The 18485-nt window shown below is 37.9% G+C and overlaps 1 protein-coding gene across 1 annotated transcript; it reads left to right on the top strand.

The window, feature by feature from the left end:
* Positions 1-1727: 1727 nt before the first annotated feature.
* On the top strand, positions 1728-15837 carry tap2a (transporter associated with antigen processing, subunit type a). Its single transcript, XM_079828445.1, has 11 exons — positions 1728-2461; positions 2564-2678; positions 4631-4761; positions 4894-5099; positions 5804-6001; positions 6989-7117; positions 9827-10015; positions 10303-10476; positions 10567-10726; positions 12372-12508; positions 12623-15837. The coding sequence occupies exons 1-11, from the start codon at positions 1948-1950 to the stop codon at positions 12848-12850; spliced, it is 2181 nt and encodes a 726-aa protein (XP_079684571.1). The 5' UTR covers positions 1728-1947; the 3' UTR covers positions 12851-15837.
* The last annotated feature ends 2648 nt before the right edge of the window (positions 15838-18485 follow it).

Below are 18485 nucleotides of genomic sequence, written 5' to 3'. Positions count from 1 at the left end.
GAGTCACTATTCACCATATTAAGGTGTTGATAAACTTGAATCTCTTTACTGATTATATACAGTCCCAGACAAAAGTCTTGTCGCTTGTGTAGTACAAATTGACCTGAAGTGCCGCTGAAATATATTTCTAATCAAGATTTTTTTTTACAAGAAATGGCTCATTTTAATCCCAACAGCTTTTGTAATAATGTTTCAGTGCAAAACAAAACTGTGAAAAAGTATTCTAATATTCACAGCTTGGTAAAGCCCATTGAGTCAATTTTTGCAAAGACATAAGTGTTGTCGCCTTGTCATATGAGCTTCACCTTTGACTAATAATGGATCAATTAGGTCTCAGGTGTGTATAAAAAGAACCCCAGTACACTAGACCTTCACATCAACTGCAACTAGACCTCTGCAAACATGCCTAAGATTCACCCTGAGACTAAAGTTTTGCTTATCAAGAGGCTGAAGACCAGATCCACTGCTGATGTGGCAGACACCTTCAATGTGTCTCAGCGTCAAGTACAGAGGATAAAAAAAAGATTTGAAGAGACTGGAGACGTTTTTTGACTTTTGACTTCATCAATAAATTGAATGAATCCTTGCCAAACCGCATGGATGTAGTCCTTCAAGCTCATGGAAGTCATACAAGATATTAAATTTGGATCTCACAGCACCACTACTTAATTTGCTGACATATATTTGTATAGGCGACAAAACTTTTGTCTTGCCAAAATTGGACCTTTCTGTCTTGATTAAATGATAAATCTTTTTTCAGTGAAACTAATTTATTTCAGTACATTAAACATAATTTGGGAGGGTTTTAGCTTTTCATATTAGCTATTTCTAACACCAATTGATTAATTAAAAGTCAGGTTTATAGCAGGTGTTTCTACAAAATAGATAAGCGACAAGACTTTTGTCAGGGACTGTACATGATTTGTCGTAATATCCAGTGACTGTGGTAGTTCTAATAAATTTTGTTGCATCAGTGAATTATTTCTATATTATATAAATTAATTTAGCTGTATTAGAGATTATTAGGCTACTGCACGCAAACACCTCACACAACCTGCCTCGATCAATTCTACCTAGCAACCGTTGACCCGGTAATAGGATTGGTCAAACATTAGCTGGCATGCAAAAACAGCGAATTCTGTCTAACACTCTCGTTCATAAATTTAATTGGTTTGTATAGTAGTACATAGCAATAAAATAAACACCTAATAATAAAATGTCCTGAATGATTTTTGATTGAACCTGAATATATTGCTAGGCTCATTGTATTTTTAGATTATCTTCTAGCTTTTTTATTTATTTTAACATATAGGCTACAGGCCTATGTATATGACAAGAACACAAACAGGAAGAAAAAAATAATGGTAAAAAGTAATGAGACAAATTAGAACACAACAGGTAGCTGTAAATTATAGTAAATTACACTGTAGCAGTTCCATTTCCATTTATAAAGGATAGCCTATATATATATATATATATATATATATATATATATATATATATATATATATATATATATATATATATATATATATATATATATATATATATATAGGCTACTAACGAAACTACAAAAACAAACAGTGTATGCTTATAAAAAGTCATTTTAGTTCATGTTTGGTTCATATTTTTATGGGGGGGGGGGGGTTATATTCATAAATCATGGAAATGCTATTTGATGCTATTTTCCTTTCATCTTTAAATACAATGATAGCCTATTTGAAAACGATGATAAGCATATAGGCTAATTATAGCCTATTGCACGACCTCTGATGGGCTTTAGAATTAGCCTAACAAAATCTAGCTACTCCTCACGGAAATCCCCATCTAACTAAATGAAACTGAAACTAGAAATTCGAGAGGAAAATGAGACATGGGTAGCTTGTAGTCTTCGAAAAGGACAATTACCATTTTAGTCTTAGTTTAGAAATAAATAAACGTTTCAAGATGGAGCTCAAGATGCAACATGCAAAAGCGCTGCTCGTGGATCTGGCGGTAAGCTGTGTGCTACATTACAGCACAAATGCATTTTTAAAGAGCAACAACAGTCTGTTTCTCCTGACTCATCTCTGGTTCGTGGCTGGCGTGAAGTGGATAAGTCTCAGGTGTTTTCTGCTCGGCAGCTGGAAAGATGCATCCGTGCGGCGCTGTGTGGCGGTGACATGCTTGATGTGTCCGGTTTATGAAAGCGGACTGACGCTCCTCATGAACACGCAGCCAGAAAACTGGAGCGGATCTTTGTCTTGCCCTGGAAAAACTATTACTTCTACAGCTGCTACGCTTATAGCGTGTTTGTTCTGGGAAGTAAGTTTTCCAGATACAAAAAGGAAAGCGGAAAGTTCAGAATGCGCGAAGACGAAACAGAGAAACCGGGCGCTCTTCATGCGAGTGGTCCGTTATTCCAAACCCGACGCCCCTTTACTGAGTGGAGCGTTTGTGTTTCTTGCTCTTGCGGTCATATGTAAGTATGGATTAAGAGAGAATCTTTGTAAACAGACATTTCAAATAAAGTAGGCTACAATAGGCTATTGTAAATGTTGATTTTTATTTTTGTATTTTAAAGGTGACATGTGCATTCCATATTACACGGGAAAGGTCATAGACATCCTGGGTGATCATTACCAACCAAACAGCTTCATGTCAGCAATCTTTCTCATGGGTCTCCTCTCATTGGGCAGGTAAGCTACTGAATGTTAAAAGTAATGTGACCCAGCTAACAGGGAATGTTCTCAGATCTTTACCTATATAATGTAGGTTCTCTTATGTAGGCTATAAGTTAAGAACAAACAAAAACGTTATAAAGTTATGAACAAACATTCTTCCAGTAACATTAATAGAATGTTTGTTCAAAGTTATCTGATCATTAATAACGTTAGCAAAACATTAGCACAAAAACGTTATTTATATATGGTTCAAGAAGCATTTTTTCTGAAATGTTTTAGTTGGATGTTTGTCTAACGTTTAAATGTTACTATTTGTTTCAGAACATTCAGAATATTCCCATAATGAAGAATGACAGAATAGAATGTTTCCTTGATGACCAACAAAAAACGTTTTTAAAACATTTAAAAAAAAAAACATTTTGAACATTGAGGGACCTTTCAGACGTTTTCATAACTTAATGGGAACAATGAGAATAATATTACACTCTAAAAAAAAAAGGTTCTATATGGCACCAAAAATGGTTCTTCGCCGTAATCATAGAGGAACCACTTTTGGTGCTATATAGCACCATATTTTAACATGTTCTGTATATGGTACCGGTGCTATATAGCACCATAGTTAGCGGTGCTATATAGCACCTTTGTCAAAGAACCGGTGAAGAACCTCTGAAGAACTGCTGAAGAACCACTGAAGCACCAAAATTGGTGCTATATAGCACTTAAAAAGGTTCCCTTATGATTACGAGCCAAGAACCATTTTTGGTGCCATATAGAACCTTTTTTTTTTTAGAGTGTATTATTTATCTTCTATGTTCCAATTTTTTTTTTTAGCTGCCTGGAGCTATCACAGTTTATGGTTATAGTTTAATGGTTGTGTCAAAAGGTTTGAATCCATAACTATATTATAATACTTTATATAATACATATACTATAATACTATATTGCCAAAAGTATTGGGACACCCCTCCAAGTCATTGGATTCAGGTGTTCCAATCACTTCAATGGCCACAGGTGTATACAGTCAAGCACCTAGGCATGCAGATGCTTCTACAAACATTTGTGAAAGAATGGGTCACTCTCAGGAGTTCAGTGAATTCAAGCATTGTACCGTGATAAGTTACCATCTGTGCAATAAGTCCATTCCTGAAATTTCCTCACTACTAAATATTCCACGGTCAACTGTTAGTGGTATTATAACAAAATGGAAGCATTTGGAAACAACAGCAACTCAGCCATGAAGTGGTAGGCCACGTAAAATCGCAGAGCGGGGTCAGCGCGCAAAAGTCGCCAACTTTTTACAGCGTCAATAGCTACAGACCTCCAAACTTTTCTGTGGCCTTCAGATTAGATAATAAACAGTGTGTAGAGAGCTTAATGGAATGGTGGAGGGGGGATTATGGTGTGGGGTTGTTTTTCAGGGGTTGGGCTTGGCCCCTTAGTTCTAGTGAAATACATTTTTCATGCTTCAGCATACCAAGACCTTTTGGACAATTTCATGCTCCCAACTTTGTGGGAACAGTTTGTGGATGGCCCCTTCCTGTTCCAACATGACTGCGCACCAGTGAGCGAGTGGATGAGTGAGTTTGGTGTGGAGGAACTTGACTGGCCTGCACAGAGTCCTGACCTCAACCCGATAGAACACCTTTGGGATGAATTAGAGCGGAGACTGCGAGCCAGGCCTTCTCGTCCAACATCAGTGCCTGACCTCACAAATGCGCTTCTAGAAGAATGGTCAAAAATTCCCATAAACACACTTCTAAACCTTGTGGAAAGCCTTCCCAGAAGAGTTGAAGCTGTTATAGCTGCAAAGGGTGGGCAAACTCCATGTCAAACCCTACGGATTAAGAATGGAATGTCGTTAAAGTTCATGTGCATGTAAAGTTTTGGCAATATTGTGTATGTGGTCCATTAATGTGGAGAAAAATGATGTATACATTAATATCCTTGACTATTTTCCTCATCCATAGCTCTTTGTCCTCTGGGTTGCGTGGAGGTCTCTTCATGTGCACTCTGTCCAGACTGAACAAGAGAGTTCGTCTGATGCTCTTTAATTCTTTGGTCAAACAGGAGATTGGATTTTTTGAGGATAAAAAGACAGGTAGGACTAATTATTTGCTCAAGAGTTAAAGCATTTATGCATATGCTGATTACAAATTTGAAGGCTTTGTGTTTAAATATTATCTCAAATATTATCTTAAATATTAGATATTATCTTTTTATCTGTTGTCAGGGGACTTGACATCACGTCTGTCTGTCGACACCAAGCTAATGAGCCAATCAGTGGCAATGAATGTGAACATCCTTCTGCGCAGCTTAATCAAGAGTGTTGGCGTCCTGTATCTGATGGTTAGCCTGTCCTGGAAACTCACGCTGGTCACTTTCATCGAAGCCCCACTGATTGCCATCACTCAGAAGATTTACAATACACACTTTGAGGTCAGATGAACTGATTTAAATATAGAAATGTAACTCAGAGGTGAAATGACTGGAATTATAAAGCACATTTTAGATCAACACTGATCCAAGGTAATGTTCAAATTTAAGATCAAGTTTAGGCATCTCATTCTGACCTTTGCACTCGTTTTCATCAAGTCTTACTTCATTAACATTTCATTATGTGGACCCTTCACCTACTCCTGACCAATATATCTTCTGTATCTCTGTCACTTTTCATTTCTAAGTGATTTTACGGTAACACTTTAGAATAATGGTCCGTCAGTAACTATGCAGGAAGTAATGCAGGACTAATGACTAGTACTACATACATTAACTCTTCACCTACTACTATTAACTAATATAGAAACAAGCTTAACTAATCAGTAAGTAATTTCGAATTCAGGACTAATATAGTTCCTTATTAGGTAATCAATAATTACTGAAGGAGATTGACATCCCTAAGAGCCAATAGGTAACTGACAAATCATAAAGAATTACTAATTAATGACTAATCACAACATTAACATGTCTGAGATGTGAGCAATTGTCTTTTTTTACTCTCAATGTGGTCATACAATGCATCACTAATTACTCAAGTGTTACATAGTCACTACGCAGGAACTACTAGTGACCTGGACCATTATTTTAAAGTGAAAAAGAGGTTTTTAAATGTTTACACTGAACCAAACCATCTCGTTGTGCAGCAATTATCAAAAGAAGTTCAGGACTCCGTGGCCAGAGCCAATGAGACAGCAGGAGAAGCGGTTGCCGGGGTGAGGACTGTACGCAGTTTCCGCATGGAAGCCTGTGAAGCCTGTCGTTATGACGACCGATTGACTGACACTCACAACCTGAAGACACGAAGAGATACAGTGAGGGCCGTCTACCTATTAGTGCGACGGGTGGGTTTACTGCATTGGAGTCTTCTATCCTTCAATTATATAATTCAATTTTAATATATAAAATGTAATTAATATATTTAATTGAATATATTATTTTAATGTATTTCCAATAGTTTAGTAAACATTTAGTAAAATACAATGTTAGCAGATATTGCAAAATATTCACTGATAGAAATGATTCTGTGGTGAATTAAATACTACAGAAAAAAACATGTAATTTCTACCTGAATAAGTTAGTTCATGCAAGAAAGTAAATTCTATATTAGTACTCAATTTAAGCTTGTATAAATTAAAGCGTAAATATTAATGTTATAAAATTAAGTAAAACCTACTCGAATTTGTGATATTTGTTTTCCCATCATGCACTGGGGAATGAATAATTAATAAGGTTGCATTTTTCAGTTTTCCAGCTGTATTTATACTGTTTTATCATTGCTTTTGCTGTTAGGATTAGTAACCTGCTGTTTTGTGACATCTGGAGTTCATTTTCTACTCAAAATAACATTCGTACTCAAAAATGATCCAACAAATGTTGCTGTTATTGTGTATTGTTATACTGTTTGAGTAAAATGTGCTTGAAACAGAGTATTGCAAAAAAATCTTCAACTAAGTATAAATTACACAACAACCTTTAACTGGCCGAGTTACAGTTACTTATTTTCTTTGTTAATTTAACTTAACTTAGTTAAGTAGATTTTGATTAATTCCATATGTGAAATTTACTTAAAATATATGCATAAAATAACTTGCAAAAGAAAAATTAAGTCAGTTTTACTGATTGTTTTTTTCCCCAGTGTAGAGTAGCTTAAATATACAATACATTAATAAATCAAATGTATCACATACTAATCATAGTTCACACTCTGCTCATCAATTAACTTTTCTAGAAGCTGTACAAAATAATTGATGTTTCTATTCATCATCAGTCTGAGCATGACATATAGCATTAGGTTTTATTTAACTGTATTATATTTATTATATTTGCAGCTGATGTCATTAGTAATTCAAGTCCTGATGATGTACTACGGTCGTCAGCTCATCAAATCAGGCTGCATGAGTACAGGCAACCTTGTGTCCTTCATCCTCTACCAGGGTGACCTGGGATCATACATTGGGGTATGGACTCATTTTCTTTCTTATATAACCACTGTCTCTTTCTTAGTACATTCATTCAAAGCCCTTTCTGGATGTGAATAGTTTTCCTGAGGAGGTCAGGTATATTTGAGTTTCACAGTTTTTGTTGTTGAATGCATTTTAATAAAATTACAGCCTATTCATGGGTCCTCTGAGAAATTTAATCCAGTATGGAAATTGTGGTGTATACATGTGCAGTCATGTGCCATGAATGTTTTAATTTGACCTTCATCAGGTACAATGGGTCCTATTTTAACAATCCGAGCACATGTCTGAAGTGCATGGTGCAGGTGCATGTCCAAATCCACTTTAACTAGTTTAACAACGGAAAAAATGGTCAGTGCGCCAGGCGCATGGTCCAAAAGTGTTGTACCTCTCTTAAAAGGTCAGACGGATGCGTTTTTCAGGTTTGAAAATGCGAGGCGTTTTTTTTCAATTTAGAAAATAGCAGTGCACTGCGTTTTTTTTTATGTTGCTAGGAAACCCCCGAATCAACTGTCCTGTCAGTCTCATTAAGGTAACTGTCAGGGTCCTGCCCTGTCAGTCTTGTCTGTCTTGTGTCTGTTCAATGTTTCTTTGTTTGTCTTGTGTCTGACCACATGGTTCTGTCTTTGTTTGTGTTGGCCATGTGCTCCTCTCGTCCCACCTCCTTGTTTCCCTTTACCACGCCCCCTTGTTTAGTCCTCGTCTAGTCCTTGTTTGATAAATTGTGTTCACCTGATCCTCATGTGCTCTTCCCTTTTATATTGAGCTCATTTCCCTCTTGTCCTTGCTGGTTCGTTGTGTGCTTTTGTTGTATGCCTCGTGTCTAGCTAACCTTGTCCTGGTGATAGTAGTTTATCTCGTCTAGTATAGTTTTTGGTTACTTTTTCCCTATCCTTATTTTCTCTCTCTAGTTTCCTGCAACGTTACAGATTTAGTTTCTAGTTCCAGTTATTTATTTTTAGTTTTTATTTATTTTGCCTTTTCTCTCTTTTGAGAGATCTTTCTTCTGTTTTCTTTTTGGATTCTAGTTACTTTGTTGGCATTTATCCCTATTCTTAGTTTTGCTTTTTGCTCATGTTTGTTTCTCTTGTTGTCTCGTCTTGAGTCTTGTGTGTTGTCTTGTGGTGTTTCCCGTCCTGCATCCTGTTCCACCCTGGTCACCCTGGACTCTCCTGGCCTGGCAACCAGTCTGGTTTCACAGCAAGTCACATCACCTACTGTCAAGCCTGGTTCCTCGAGCTGCTGCCTCGTCTCCATCATTGGTCATCCCATCCCTGCTGTCTCTACCCTGACCAGCCACTTCTCCCATTGTGTCCTGCCCCTATTGTTTGGACTTTGTTCCTGTCTCACCAGTCTTGTCCTAAGTCAAATATTGTTAATAAATTTCACCCCCTGCTCATTCTGCATCTGGGTCTTCACTCTCAGTATCCTGACAGTAACGGTCACCACAACGGAAGGCCTGCCAATTTATTAATTCGATTGGACAATAGAAAAAAAACGCGATGACGTCAGGTGCTTTTCTGCTCAGAGTTTTTTTTTTTTTTTCAACTTCATGCGCTCAGAGCGCTCCTTCAAAAACGTGAGGTGCAGCAGGCGGTTAAAATGCGAGGGGCCCTGAGCGCATAAGCAGCACACATAACGTTCTCTGCCAACAGAAATCTATTCAAAAAACGTGCCTCTCGCTGCAAAAATGCGTTCTGTCTGATCGGAGCCTCATGGGTGTGTTTTGGGCATAAAATGCAATAAACCAATCAGTCTCATCCTCCATTCCCTTTAAAAGCCAGTTGCGCTTGCACCATGGCGGATTTGCTATTTACATGGCGGAATTTGCAAGGGAAAGACTGACCGCTTCTCCACAGAGGAATCATATTTAAATAATATTTAAAAATGTGTGTGTACTGCAGCGCGTCCCTGTGTGTAATAAGCAATGTACGTGCGTTGTGCACCCGCCTGTAGGCGCATATTACTAACGTGCCCTTTAAATAACACAAAAAATACTATGCTATTGACTTTAGACCAGGTCTTTGTTGGTCAATGGCGCAGCCATTTTCAGTTGCCTCAAAATAGCAATGCGCCAACAATGCGCCTGAACACACCTCGTTTTCAGACCAGATGGGTGCGACTGCATTTTCTATTTAAACAACGTGGCACTGGACGTGAAAATGATAACTGCGTTGGGCGGAAACTAGCAAAAAACACTTGCATTGCGCCTGCCGTCACATTGCGCTGGGTGTATGAATAAGGCCCTATATGTAGAGGCATAAAATGCTAATTAAATAGTCTGAAACTGCTCAGAATGAAGTGTAATAGCAGTTTTAATCTTAATAAGTTCATTTATGTTAGTTATGTAATGTTTACATACACATCCAGACAAAAGTTCTCATTTCAGCGTTTTAAGGTCGATTCACGTTTGCAATGACAGACGGCGACAGATGGCAACAGACACTTCGGATCAGTTACCCCGTTTTGATGTCTGTTGCTGTATATCGGAGCTTGTTTTCGCCACTTAAACATGCTGAATTGGAATTAGAATGTGAAGTGACGTGCCGTAATCAGGTGACTGTCGGCATTGGTCTGCATCTGTCGGTGCAGTGTAAATGGGCCTTTAGTAAAATATATTGCATCCATATAATATTATAAATTTACATTTTTTATATTTTGTATAAAACTGTGCAGTCAGTGATCTCTTGTTCTGTCTTTCCACAGTCTCTTGTCTACATGTATTCTAACATGCTAAACTCTGTGGGTGCGGCTGCTAAAGTTTTTGAGTACCTGGACAGAAAGGCACTGGTGGGCATGGATGGAAGTCTTCATCCTGAGACCTTGACTGGCAAAGTTCACTTCAACGACCTCACTTTCTTCTACCCATCTCGACCAGATCAACCAGCCCTCAAGGTACAATGCATTCAAAATGTACAGTATATTATAAAAGACTGTATTATAAAGAATATATACAAAATTGTTTCTTAGATTAATTTATTCAATTAGATTAATATAACTACAATGAGATCATTAGATTACTATAATTCATTAATGTATTTTTTAATCTCCTATTTTTTTTTAGTCACTTAGTAAAACTTTATATTTGATATACCCTATATATCCAAATAAATGTGTTTGTATATTGTATACAAATTCTGTATATTTGTTTAAATGAATATGCTGTGTTTGATTGATTTCAGAACTTCTCTCTGGAGTTGAAGCCGGGTCAGATGACGGCTCTGGTGGGAATGTCCGGTGGGGGGAAAAGCACCTGTGTGAGTTTGCTGGAGAGATTCTACCAGCCTCAACAGGGACACATTCTGTTAGATGGACAGCCACTGCAGAACTACCAGCACAAATATTTGCACCAGAAGGTAACAGTCATTTCGGGATCTTATTAAATCATTGCATTGCATTAGTATGTCCATTGTGGAGTCTAATGCTCTTGCTCTTTTATTCCATAGGTGGCCATGGTGGGTCAGGACCCTGTGCTTTTTTCTGGCTCCATCAGGGACAACATAGCTTATGGTTTGACTGATTGTGATCAGAAAAAGGTGGAGGATGCAGCCAAAGAAGCCAATGCCCATGATTTCATCAGTCATCTAGAAAAAAGATATGACACAGGTACACCTAAAGAATCATTGTTCCACTGATGTGCATATATGCTAATACATGCATTGCAATTACTATTAGTCCTATGTTTCTCTAGAAATTATAATTTTAAGAGTATTTTATCATACCTAATATCATCTTTATCTTGGCATATTACTTAAAGGAGTAGTTCACTGTAAATTTTAAATTTTAAAAGGAAATTTTATTAAAGGTCCCGTTCTTCGTGTTTTTTTGAAGCTTTGATTGTGTTTACAGTGTGCAATATAACATGTGTTCATGTTTCGCGTGTAAAAAAAAACTGTATTTTTAACACAATTTACTTATCTGTACACCGCTGTTTTCACTGTCCTACAAACGACTGAAGACTTCCTTTATTCTATGAAGTCCCTCCTTCAGAAACACGTAACGAGTTCTGATTGTGTCAGCGGTTCCCGTGTTGCGATTTGACAGCAGCTTAGCGAACGTAGCACGGTCCTGTGTTGTGATTCGACAGCAGCTTAGCGCACGTGGAAAGGTCACGCCTCTTAACGGGAGAAATATACGCGCTTAATAATCTCTACAGCGTCCCTGGGAAAGCCAAACAAAGGTGATTTGACTCCGGGATGAAAATAACAGCGTCTCGACGACATGGCGACAAACACACTGAAACGCAGCACTTCCTTTTCTCCACGCGACGTCCTCTTCTTCTCCACGTGGGACAGCAACAAGACCACGCCCCCTTTTTTCGCGTTTTCTTGTGGGCGGAGGTTAGTCTGTTCTACTGCTCTACTGACGTAATTAAAGCAGGAAATACCAGGATGTAGTCCTAACCAGCCGTTCGCTGTAGGCTTTGAAAGGGAACTTCTGTTAAATAAAATATCTCGCTTGGCATTGAACTTTGAGCTTTATCATTTTACAGGTATTATTTATGCTCTAGCAGCAACATTACACACTAACTAAAGTTTGAACAATGGGATCACGAAGAACAGGACCTTTAAAATGAAAGATTTACTCACCCTCAAGCCATCCTAGGTGTATATGACATTCTTCTTTCTGATGAACACAATCAGAGTTAAATGAATAAATATCCTGATGCTTCCAAGCTTTATAATGGCAGTGACGGGGTCCATTGAGTTTGAAGCTCAAAGAAGTGCATCCATCCATAATAAACATACTCCACGCGGCTCCGGCGCGGGGTTAATAAAGGCCTTCGCAATGGGGTTTTGAAAGAAAAATATCCATATTTAAAACTTAAAGTAAAATATCTAGCTTCCACCTGACTGGCTTCCGTATTCAACTTTCGCAGAGAGTGTAACGCTAGTAACGCTTTTCTAGTGATATAACATTTAAAATATGGATATTTTTCTTACAAAACCCCATCAATTCGCTTCAGAAGGCCTTTATTAACGCCCTGGCGCCATGTGGAGTAGGTTTATTATGGATGGATGTGCTTTTTTGAGCTTCAAAGTCAATTGACCCCGTCACTGCCATTATAAAGCTTGGAAGCGTCAGGATATGTATTAATATAACTTCGATTGTGTTCATCAGAAAGAAGAAAGTCTTATACACCTAGGATGTCCTGAGGGTGAGGGTAATTTTAATTTTAAAGTGATCTACTCCTTTAAGTTTTGAGTTGTGACCTTTCAATAAGTCTGTATATGGATATTACGTGCATTAGATGTTGGAGAGCGTGGTTGTCTTCTCTCTGGGGGTCAGAAGCAGCGCATCGCTATTGCCAGAGCTCTAATCAGACAACCTCAGGTGCTCATACTGGATGAGGTCACCAGCAGGCTGGACACTGAGAGCGAACGCGCGGTACATTTTTTTCACCTCTTTTTTACTACATTTCAAAACAACTTCTGGTGAATCTGTTCTATTTCTGAAAAAAAAAGCCTTTTGATACTTATCTCAACTTTATTCCATTTATAGGTTCAGGATGCTCTTGCCCGTCATCCAAACCAGACCTTGCTGGTGATCGCACATAGGCTGAAAACAATTGAAAGGGCAGACCAGATCATTGTGATTGACAAAGGGGAGGTTGTGGAGCAAGGGACGCACCAGGAACTGATGGAGAAGAAGGGCAATTACTATAAACTGAGAGAGAGGCTCTTCACTGAGGAAAAAGAAGCTGACGAAGAGGCGGTCAAACAAGAATGAGTTTCTCATTATATGCATCTTCCAAGAATACGTCACTATTTATAATAACAGTCACATATTCACCATGAAACAGAATTTGTTTCCTTTTAAAATAGCATTGTATTCTTTAAACATTTAGCTTTTTGTTGGCTAACCGTTTGTATTTTTTTCCACTTTGAACATACTCTCTCTGGTTTGAAAGTCAAGAAAAACAGTAAAAGCAGTAAAACGGCAATCAATGCCAAAATTTATTTATGTGTGTCATGTCAATAGAGACAGAGTTGCATGTGTCATAATCTGAAAACCACGCCCACCGGGGAGAAAACAATCCAACGCTCTCCATTGACTTTGTATTGCGCATTCCTTGTCATTTATGATGCTTCATGTCTTATTGCCTGTATCCACCTTTGTCTCCTTAAACTCTCATTTTTTTGGGTCGACATCTTATAAAAATGTAGTTCTGTGTTTATTAGCTTGTTTGCTGTGCACCCTGTCACATTGCAGCTTTTAGACATCGTTCTGTTTTTTGTTACAAGTCATAGATGACAAGGAGTCCACTTTACGCAATACGAAGTCAATGGAGAGCGTTTGAATGCCCCCCCCCCCTCCCCCGGTGTGGCCGGGGCCTAAATGCGTTCTGTCTCTATGGATACTTCTTACGTGAATATGCACCTATTATGTTTCATGACTCATTTTGTCATTCTGACTATTGTTGAAGAATTCTCTTTCCATAAAAATTACTTTGCATATGATTAAAGATTTCAGAAAAGGCTTTATTCACACCAACCACACAACAAAGCCTGGGGGTTCTTGCAAGGACCACACCACTCTTTGGACTTTCTGTTACATATATACCACAGTTGTTTTCCTATTATGGTAACAAGCTTTAAGCACCTGGCTCACATTTCACTGTATTCCAAGTTCTTTTTCTGGAGGACACAAATCCTATGCTTGTCATTTTAAAGGACTTTCTCAAAGTCAATGCACATGCACAGCACACAGTTAAACATAATAGTGTCTTTTCATTAGCCTTAAACTGCTAATTTTTAACTAATAAAATCTTCTACATTCCCCCCTCTGGGGCTTAACTAAGCCCCACCTTTACTAACCTTTTCCCAGATGTGTAGGTTTCAGAATCCAGTTTTTTCAGTTATGCTACCTAATGACTTAAAATAAGTCACTCAGTTTCACTACCAATGACTAGATTATGCAACCACACTCCGGAGGAATATTAGAACCAAACATCTCCTTCCAGATTTTGCTTTTGTTCTCTTTTTCAGGAATGGAGTAAAAGATTCTAATTTCCCTAATTCCTATGTCTTATCATCAGTACATTGTTATAAGCGTGAGTGTGCACTTTGTTCAGCCTTGCCTGTGGTTGTCACAGTTATGTAGAATAATCAAACATCAAATCATACATTATACTATCAAAAGTTCTTTTTATACTGTAGTCATCTTCTTCAACCCAGATACTTTGCGCATCGTAGAGGGTCACCCTTTGGGGAGGGGTTAGGCTAGCACATACACCCAGGGTCTGGCTCATCATTCATCTTCTTCGTCCTCATTGGAGGTACTTGAATCAACTTCCAATGCTTGCAAAATCCAGTTTGATTTATCAGGCCAGTCTTTATTGTCCATTGGTTCTCATGGTCCTGAATACCCTCAGATACACCTGGCCACCTGGGTCAACTGGACAAGATGTTTCTGTCTCCTCACTGGGCTGCTTTCTTTTTTCCTGTAAATATATAGCTTTACATATTGCAGTTAGTTTCCTCATATAAGATCTTAATTCCATTTGCAATTGTTCTATAGGCGGTCCTTTGTATCAATCAATTTTAATCAATCTACCTCTGCAATATGGTACAGGCATGGGTCGACCCGTAAGCATTCCATGCGGTGTTAAATGTATGATTCTGTTAGTTTGCATGCGACAAGTCATTAGTGCAAGTGAGGCCCTTAAATGCAACCAAGTCTTTGTTTTATCCTAAGTTGCTGCAATACTTGTTTTACAGTTTTTGAATAAATGCCAACCTGTTATCTGAACTTATTTCTGATGGTATTCCAAATCTAGGAATTTACCTCTTTTGTTAGGAATTTGATTACTGTTCCTGAACCCTCATCTGAAGATGGTATAGCTTCTATCCATCTGCTAAATCGATCAATTATCACAAGCATATATCATTTACCTTGTACTCGCTTTATTATGTCCACATAATCCATTACCAGATGCCTAAAATTGTCTACCATCGCGAATTTTCGTATTACTTCCCCCCTCGCGCAGTGATCAAATCCCTGCGCATCTGAAATGAGAATGTTCAAAAGCATTGTTGGTGCAAAAATCTGTCCTTCATGTGAACGCCAAATATCGTTTTCATCTTTTTTGCCCACCTCTGATGCCACATAGAATGTTCATAAGGGCCTGCTTGTTGCTGTATTCGAACAATATCTTCCAATTGTGGTTGTGGTTCTATCAAAACTACTGGAGTAAGTATTGCCACTAAATATCCTTAAATAGCTCACTCTCAACAGTCTCTATTGATTGGGATTTTGCTATCATTTATGTTTGTCCTTTTTGATTTATAACAATCTCTTGAGTAATCCCCATTAATTTTGTTTCACACAAGACTTTTATGAAATTTTTGTCAACAGAGTAAAAATTTAATGGATTTATTGTTGAATTCCACTGGCATTGTTCAGCTTTTTTCATCATTGGCTGTAAATCTTTTGGCTTCCTAATTCTTTCCTGTATAAAGATATGTGGAACAGACTATGGTACATTGAACCAACTTTTTTATAAATTCATTTTCAGTTATTTTCATTACTGCTCACTGTTTACCTATTATGATGTCTTTTGAGGTAATCTCAATTTTTTGACTGTCCGTTTCTTTTTGCCATTTCTTTTCTATTTTTTCATCTCTCCCATCGTCATATATCATAGTACAGTGAAATCCTGACTTTGGTAACTGCGCTTCAGAAATCTGCGCTTCAATAAACTTTCCCCATTTATTAATGATTTGTCTTACATCATTGTCTATTTGTCCTATCCAGTATACATTTGCTTTTGGCTCAGAAATCATCATTTGAGTTTTTATTCCTTGTAAGTCTATATACACTCCTTCTGGAGAACACCAAATTTGAAGTCCTAATTTGCATAATGCATCTCTTCCTAACAAATTTACAGGAGTTTGATTTGATACAAGAACTGGTAAGGTCACACTTTTATTTTTAGTCTGTAAGCAAACTGGAGCTGTCATAGGAATTAACTGTTTTTGTCCCGAGAATCCTATTGTCTTTGCAAATTTTCCAGACAAAGGGAGGTGTGTTGCATAATCCGAATTAAGACAAGTTAGTACGGCCCCCGTATCAATTAACATGGGCGTGTCTTTACCCTCTATTTTTACTTTTAACATTGGATCTTGATCAGCATTAGTTGTTAAAATTGGAAGCTGAATTTCCCCATAGGATTCTCTGGGCACCCCTAATATCCCTGATTGGGACCTCCCCATGGGTTTACTGGGCCTCTACATGGACTTTGATAGGGCTGTTGCCACCTCCCCCACCTTCCACCCCTGAGTGACTGTTGCCATGGATTGTTTGGGCACCTGGTTTTGTTATGTCCAGGCTGTCCACACCCCCAGCACAGAGAAAGAGTGTCTTTTCCTCTTTGTCCTCCTTCTATTGGATTTCTTTTCCATCCTGCTGGCCCTTGTTGCTGAGCATAGACATTGACCATGGGTGCAGGAACCTGTTGTAAATTTGGAGGAATTGCTGCAGATGGAGGAAGCTGCATAGTCAGTGGGTTATTTACAGAGGTATTCACAGAAGCATTTGCAGGAGTCATGACAGCCATCTGCTCTGACTCTTCTCTTTTTAGTGTAGCTTGAGTCTTTTTCTTATGGCTGTTTATTAAATGTTCAATCTGCAACTGAGTCAACTTTCTTTGAAGCTCTTTTTCTTGATTTTGCAGTTTTTGTTCATTTTTTCTGTATTGTTCTACAGCATGAGTCACATGATCACAGAACTCCTTGTGCGTTTTGGAGTTTAAACCGACCACATCTTCCAGTTTGCTTTTTACTGCTTGTGGCATAGCATCGACCACAGCATTTCTAAACAATGTAGCCATCAATGGGTCTCCTTCTGGATTCCCCTCAGTCTCTTGCTTCCATTTTTTTAATTGTCTCTGCACATATATGATTGGACTTTCAGTGTCCCCCAGCTGTTCCCCTTTTAGCGATTTAGGATCTACCCGAGTAGGATACTCATTTCGCAAAGCCTGCCATATTGCTGGACGATATGCATCAAACACAGTCCCATCCACATAGCAAGAGTTCACAGCTCTGTCTAGGTCAGCAGCTTGAAGAATTTCTTCCATTTTTGATCCACCTAGAATTTTCGCCAGAAGTGCTTTAATGTCCCCCACAGATAACAACTTCCCCATTGTTTCTTCCTCAAACATTCTAATCCACTTTCCAGCCCCCTCATGAATGTCAGGTAGGGACGTGACAAGGCCCATTAAGTCCTGTGACTTCCAAGGTACGTAAGAAACTTGAGCCCCCCGAATTAAAATAGGTAATTGTTTTGTCAGGGTTCTTAACTTCCCTGTCTCTCTCCCCTGTGACCACCTTTCCGCATTTTCCTCTTCTATATTTAAACTATCTAATAGTCTCTTTCTATCACTCGCCCTCCTCTCTGTACGTTTTATCAATTCTTCTGTTTCTTTGATACTTTTATCTAAGTCTTCTATTTGTGTTTCTGTTTCAACTTCTTTTCTTTCTGCCTGTTTATCCGCATACTTAGTTTTTAGCTGCTCTAATGCTTCTCGTGCTTGTTCATAACAATCTAACGGTACATTTTTCTTAAAAGTTTTACTTTTCTCCTTTTGTCTCACATCTTGTCTTGTTTGTTTTTCGTTTTCTAACTCCACCTGTCCTTCCATTTGCATTTCACCTATGACCTCTACCAACCCTTTTAGAACTGGGAACTGCCCTTCTGGAGTTACATTTGACAGAGTGTTAGAAAACATGTTGTCTTTTTTCTTTGTTTCCTTGTCTACTTCTTTTAAAATCTTCCTTGCCTGTCTTATGTTTCTTAATAATTCTTCTCCTTCTTTTCTGAACAATGCCAGCACTGCTTTTTCCTTTTCTCTTTTAATTTCTCTCTTCTTTTTCTTTAAACTGTTCTTGATTTTGTAATTTTTTATCAAGGTTTCCATTTCTTCGCATAATGTTACATCAAATGTCCCTTCTTTTGGCCATTTGGTTATCATATTCTGAGTTCTTTTTTGCCATTTATTTGACATCTCATCTATTAATTCTTTACAAAGTGGGTATTTTGAGCCTAACATTTCCACCGGAGTGGCCATAATTGTCCTTTAATCAATAACTATTTTAATAAACAATTTCTAGACCTGATTCACTTCTTTAACTTACTTTACTTTACTTTCTTTAACTTTAACTTGTTTTCAAATATAATTTTCAAATTAATCACTTATTTATTTCTTTTATTTTATTTACCTTTGCCTTTTTACTTTCATCATATACAATATCTGCTAATCAACAGCTACTTTTTAATTTTCCAATTTTTAATTTTACTATTTAACTTTACTTTACATTAATAAAATTATTCACCAATTGTCATATGGCTTCTTTATTTTGTT

Source organism: Gobio gobio (assembly GCF_949357685.1).
Source record: "Gobio gobio genome assembly, chromosome: 11".
Lineage (NCBI taxonomy): Eukaryota > Metazoa > Chordata > Actinopteri > Cypriniformes > Gobionidae > Gobio > Gobio gobio.
The sequence above is the reverse complement of the archived record's forward strand: the minus strand, read 5'-3'. Positions and strand labels throughout refer to the sequence as shown.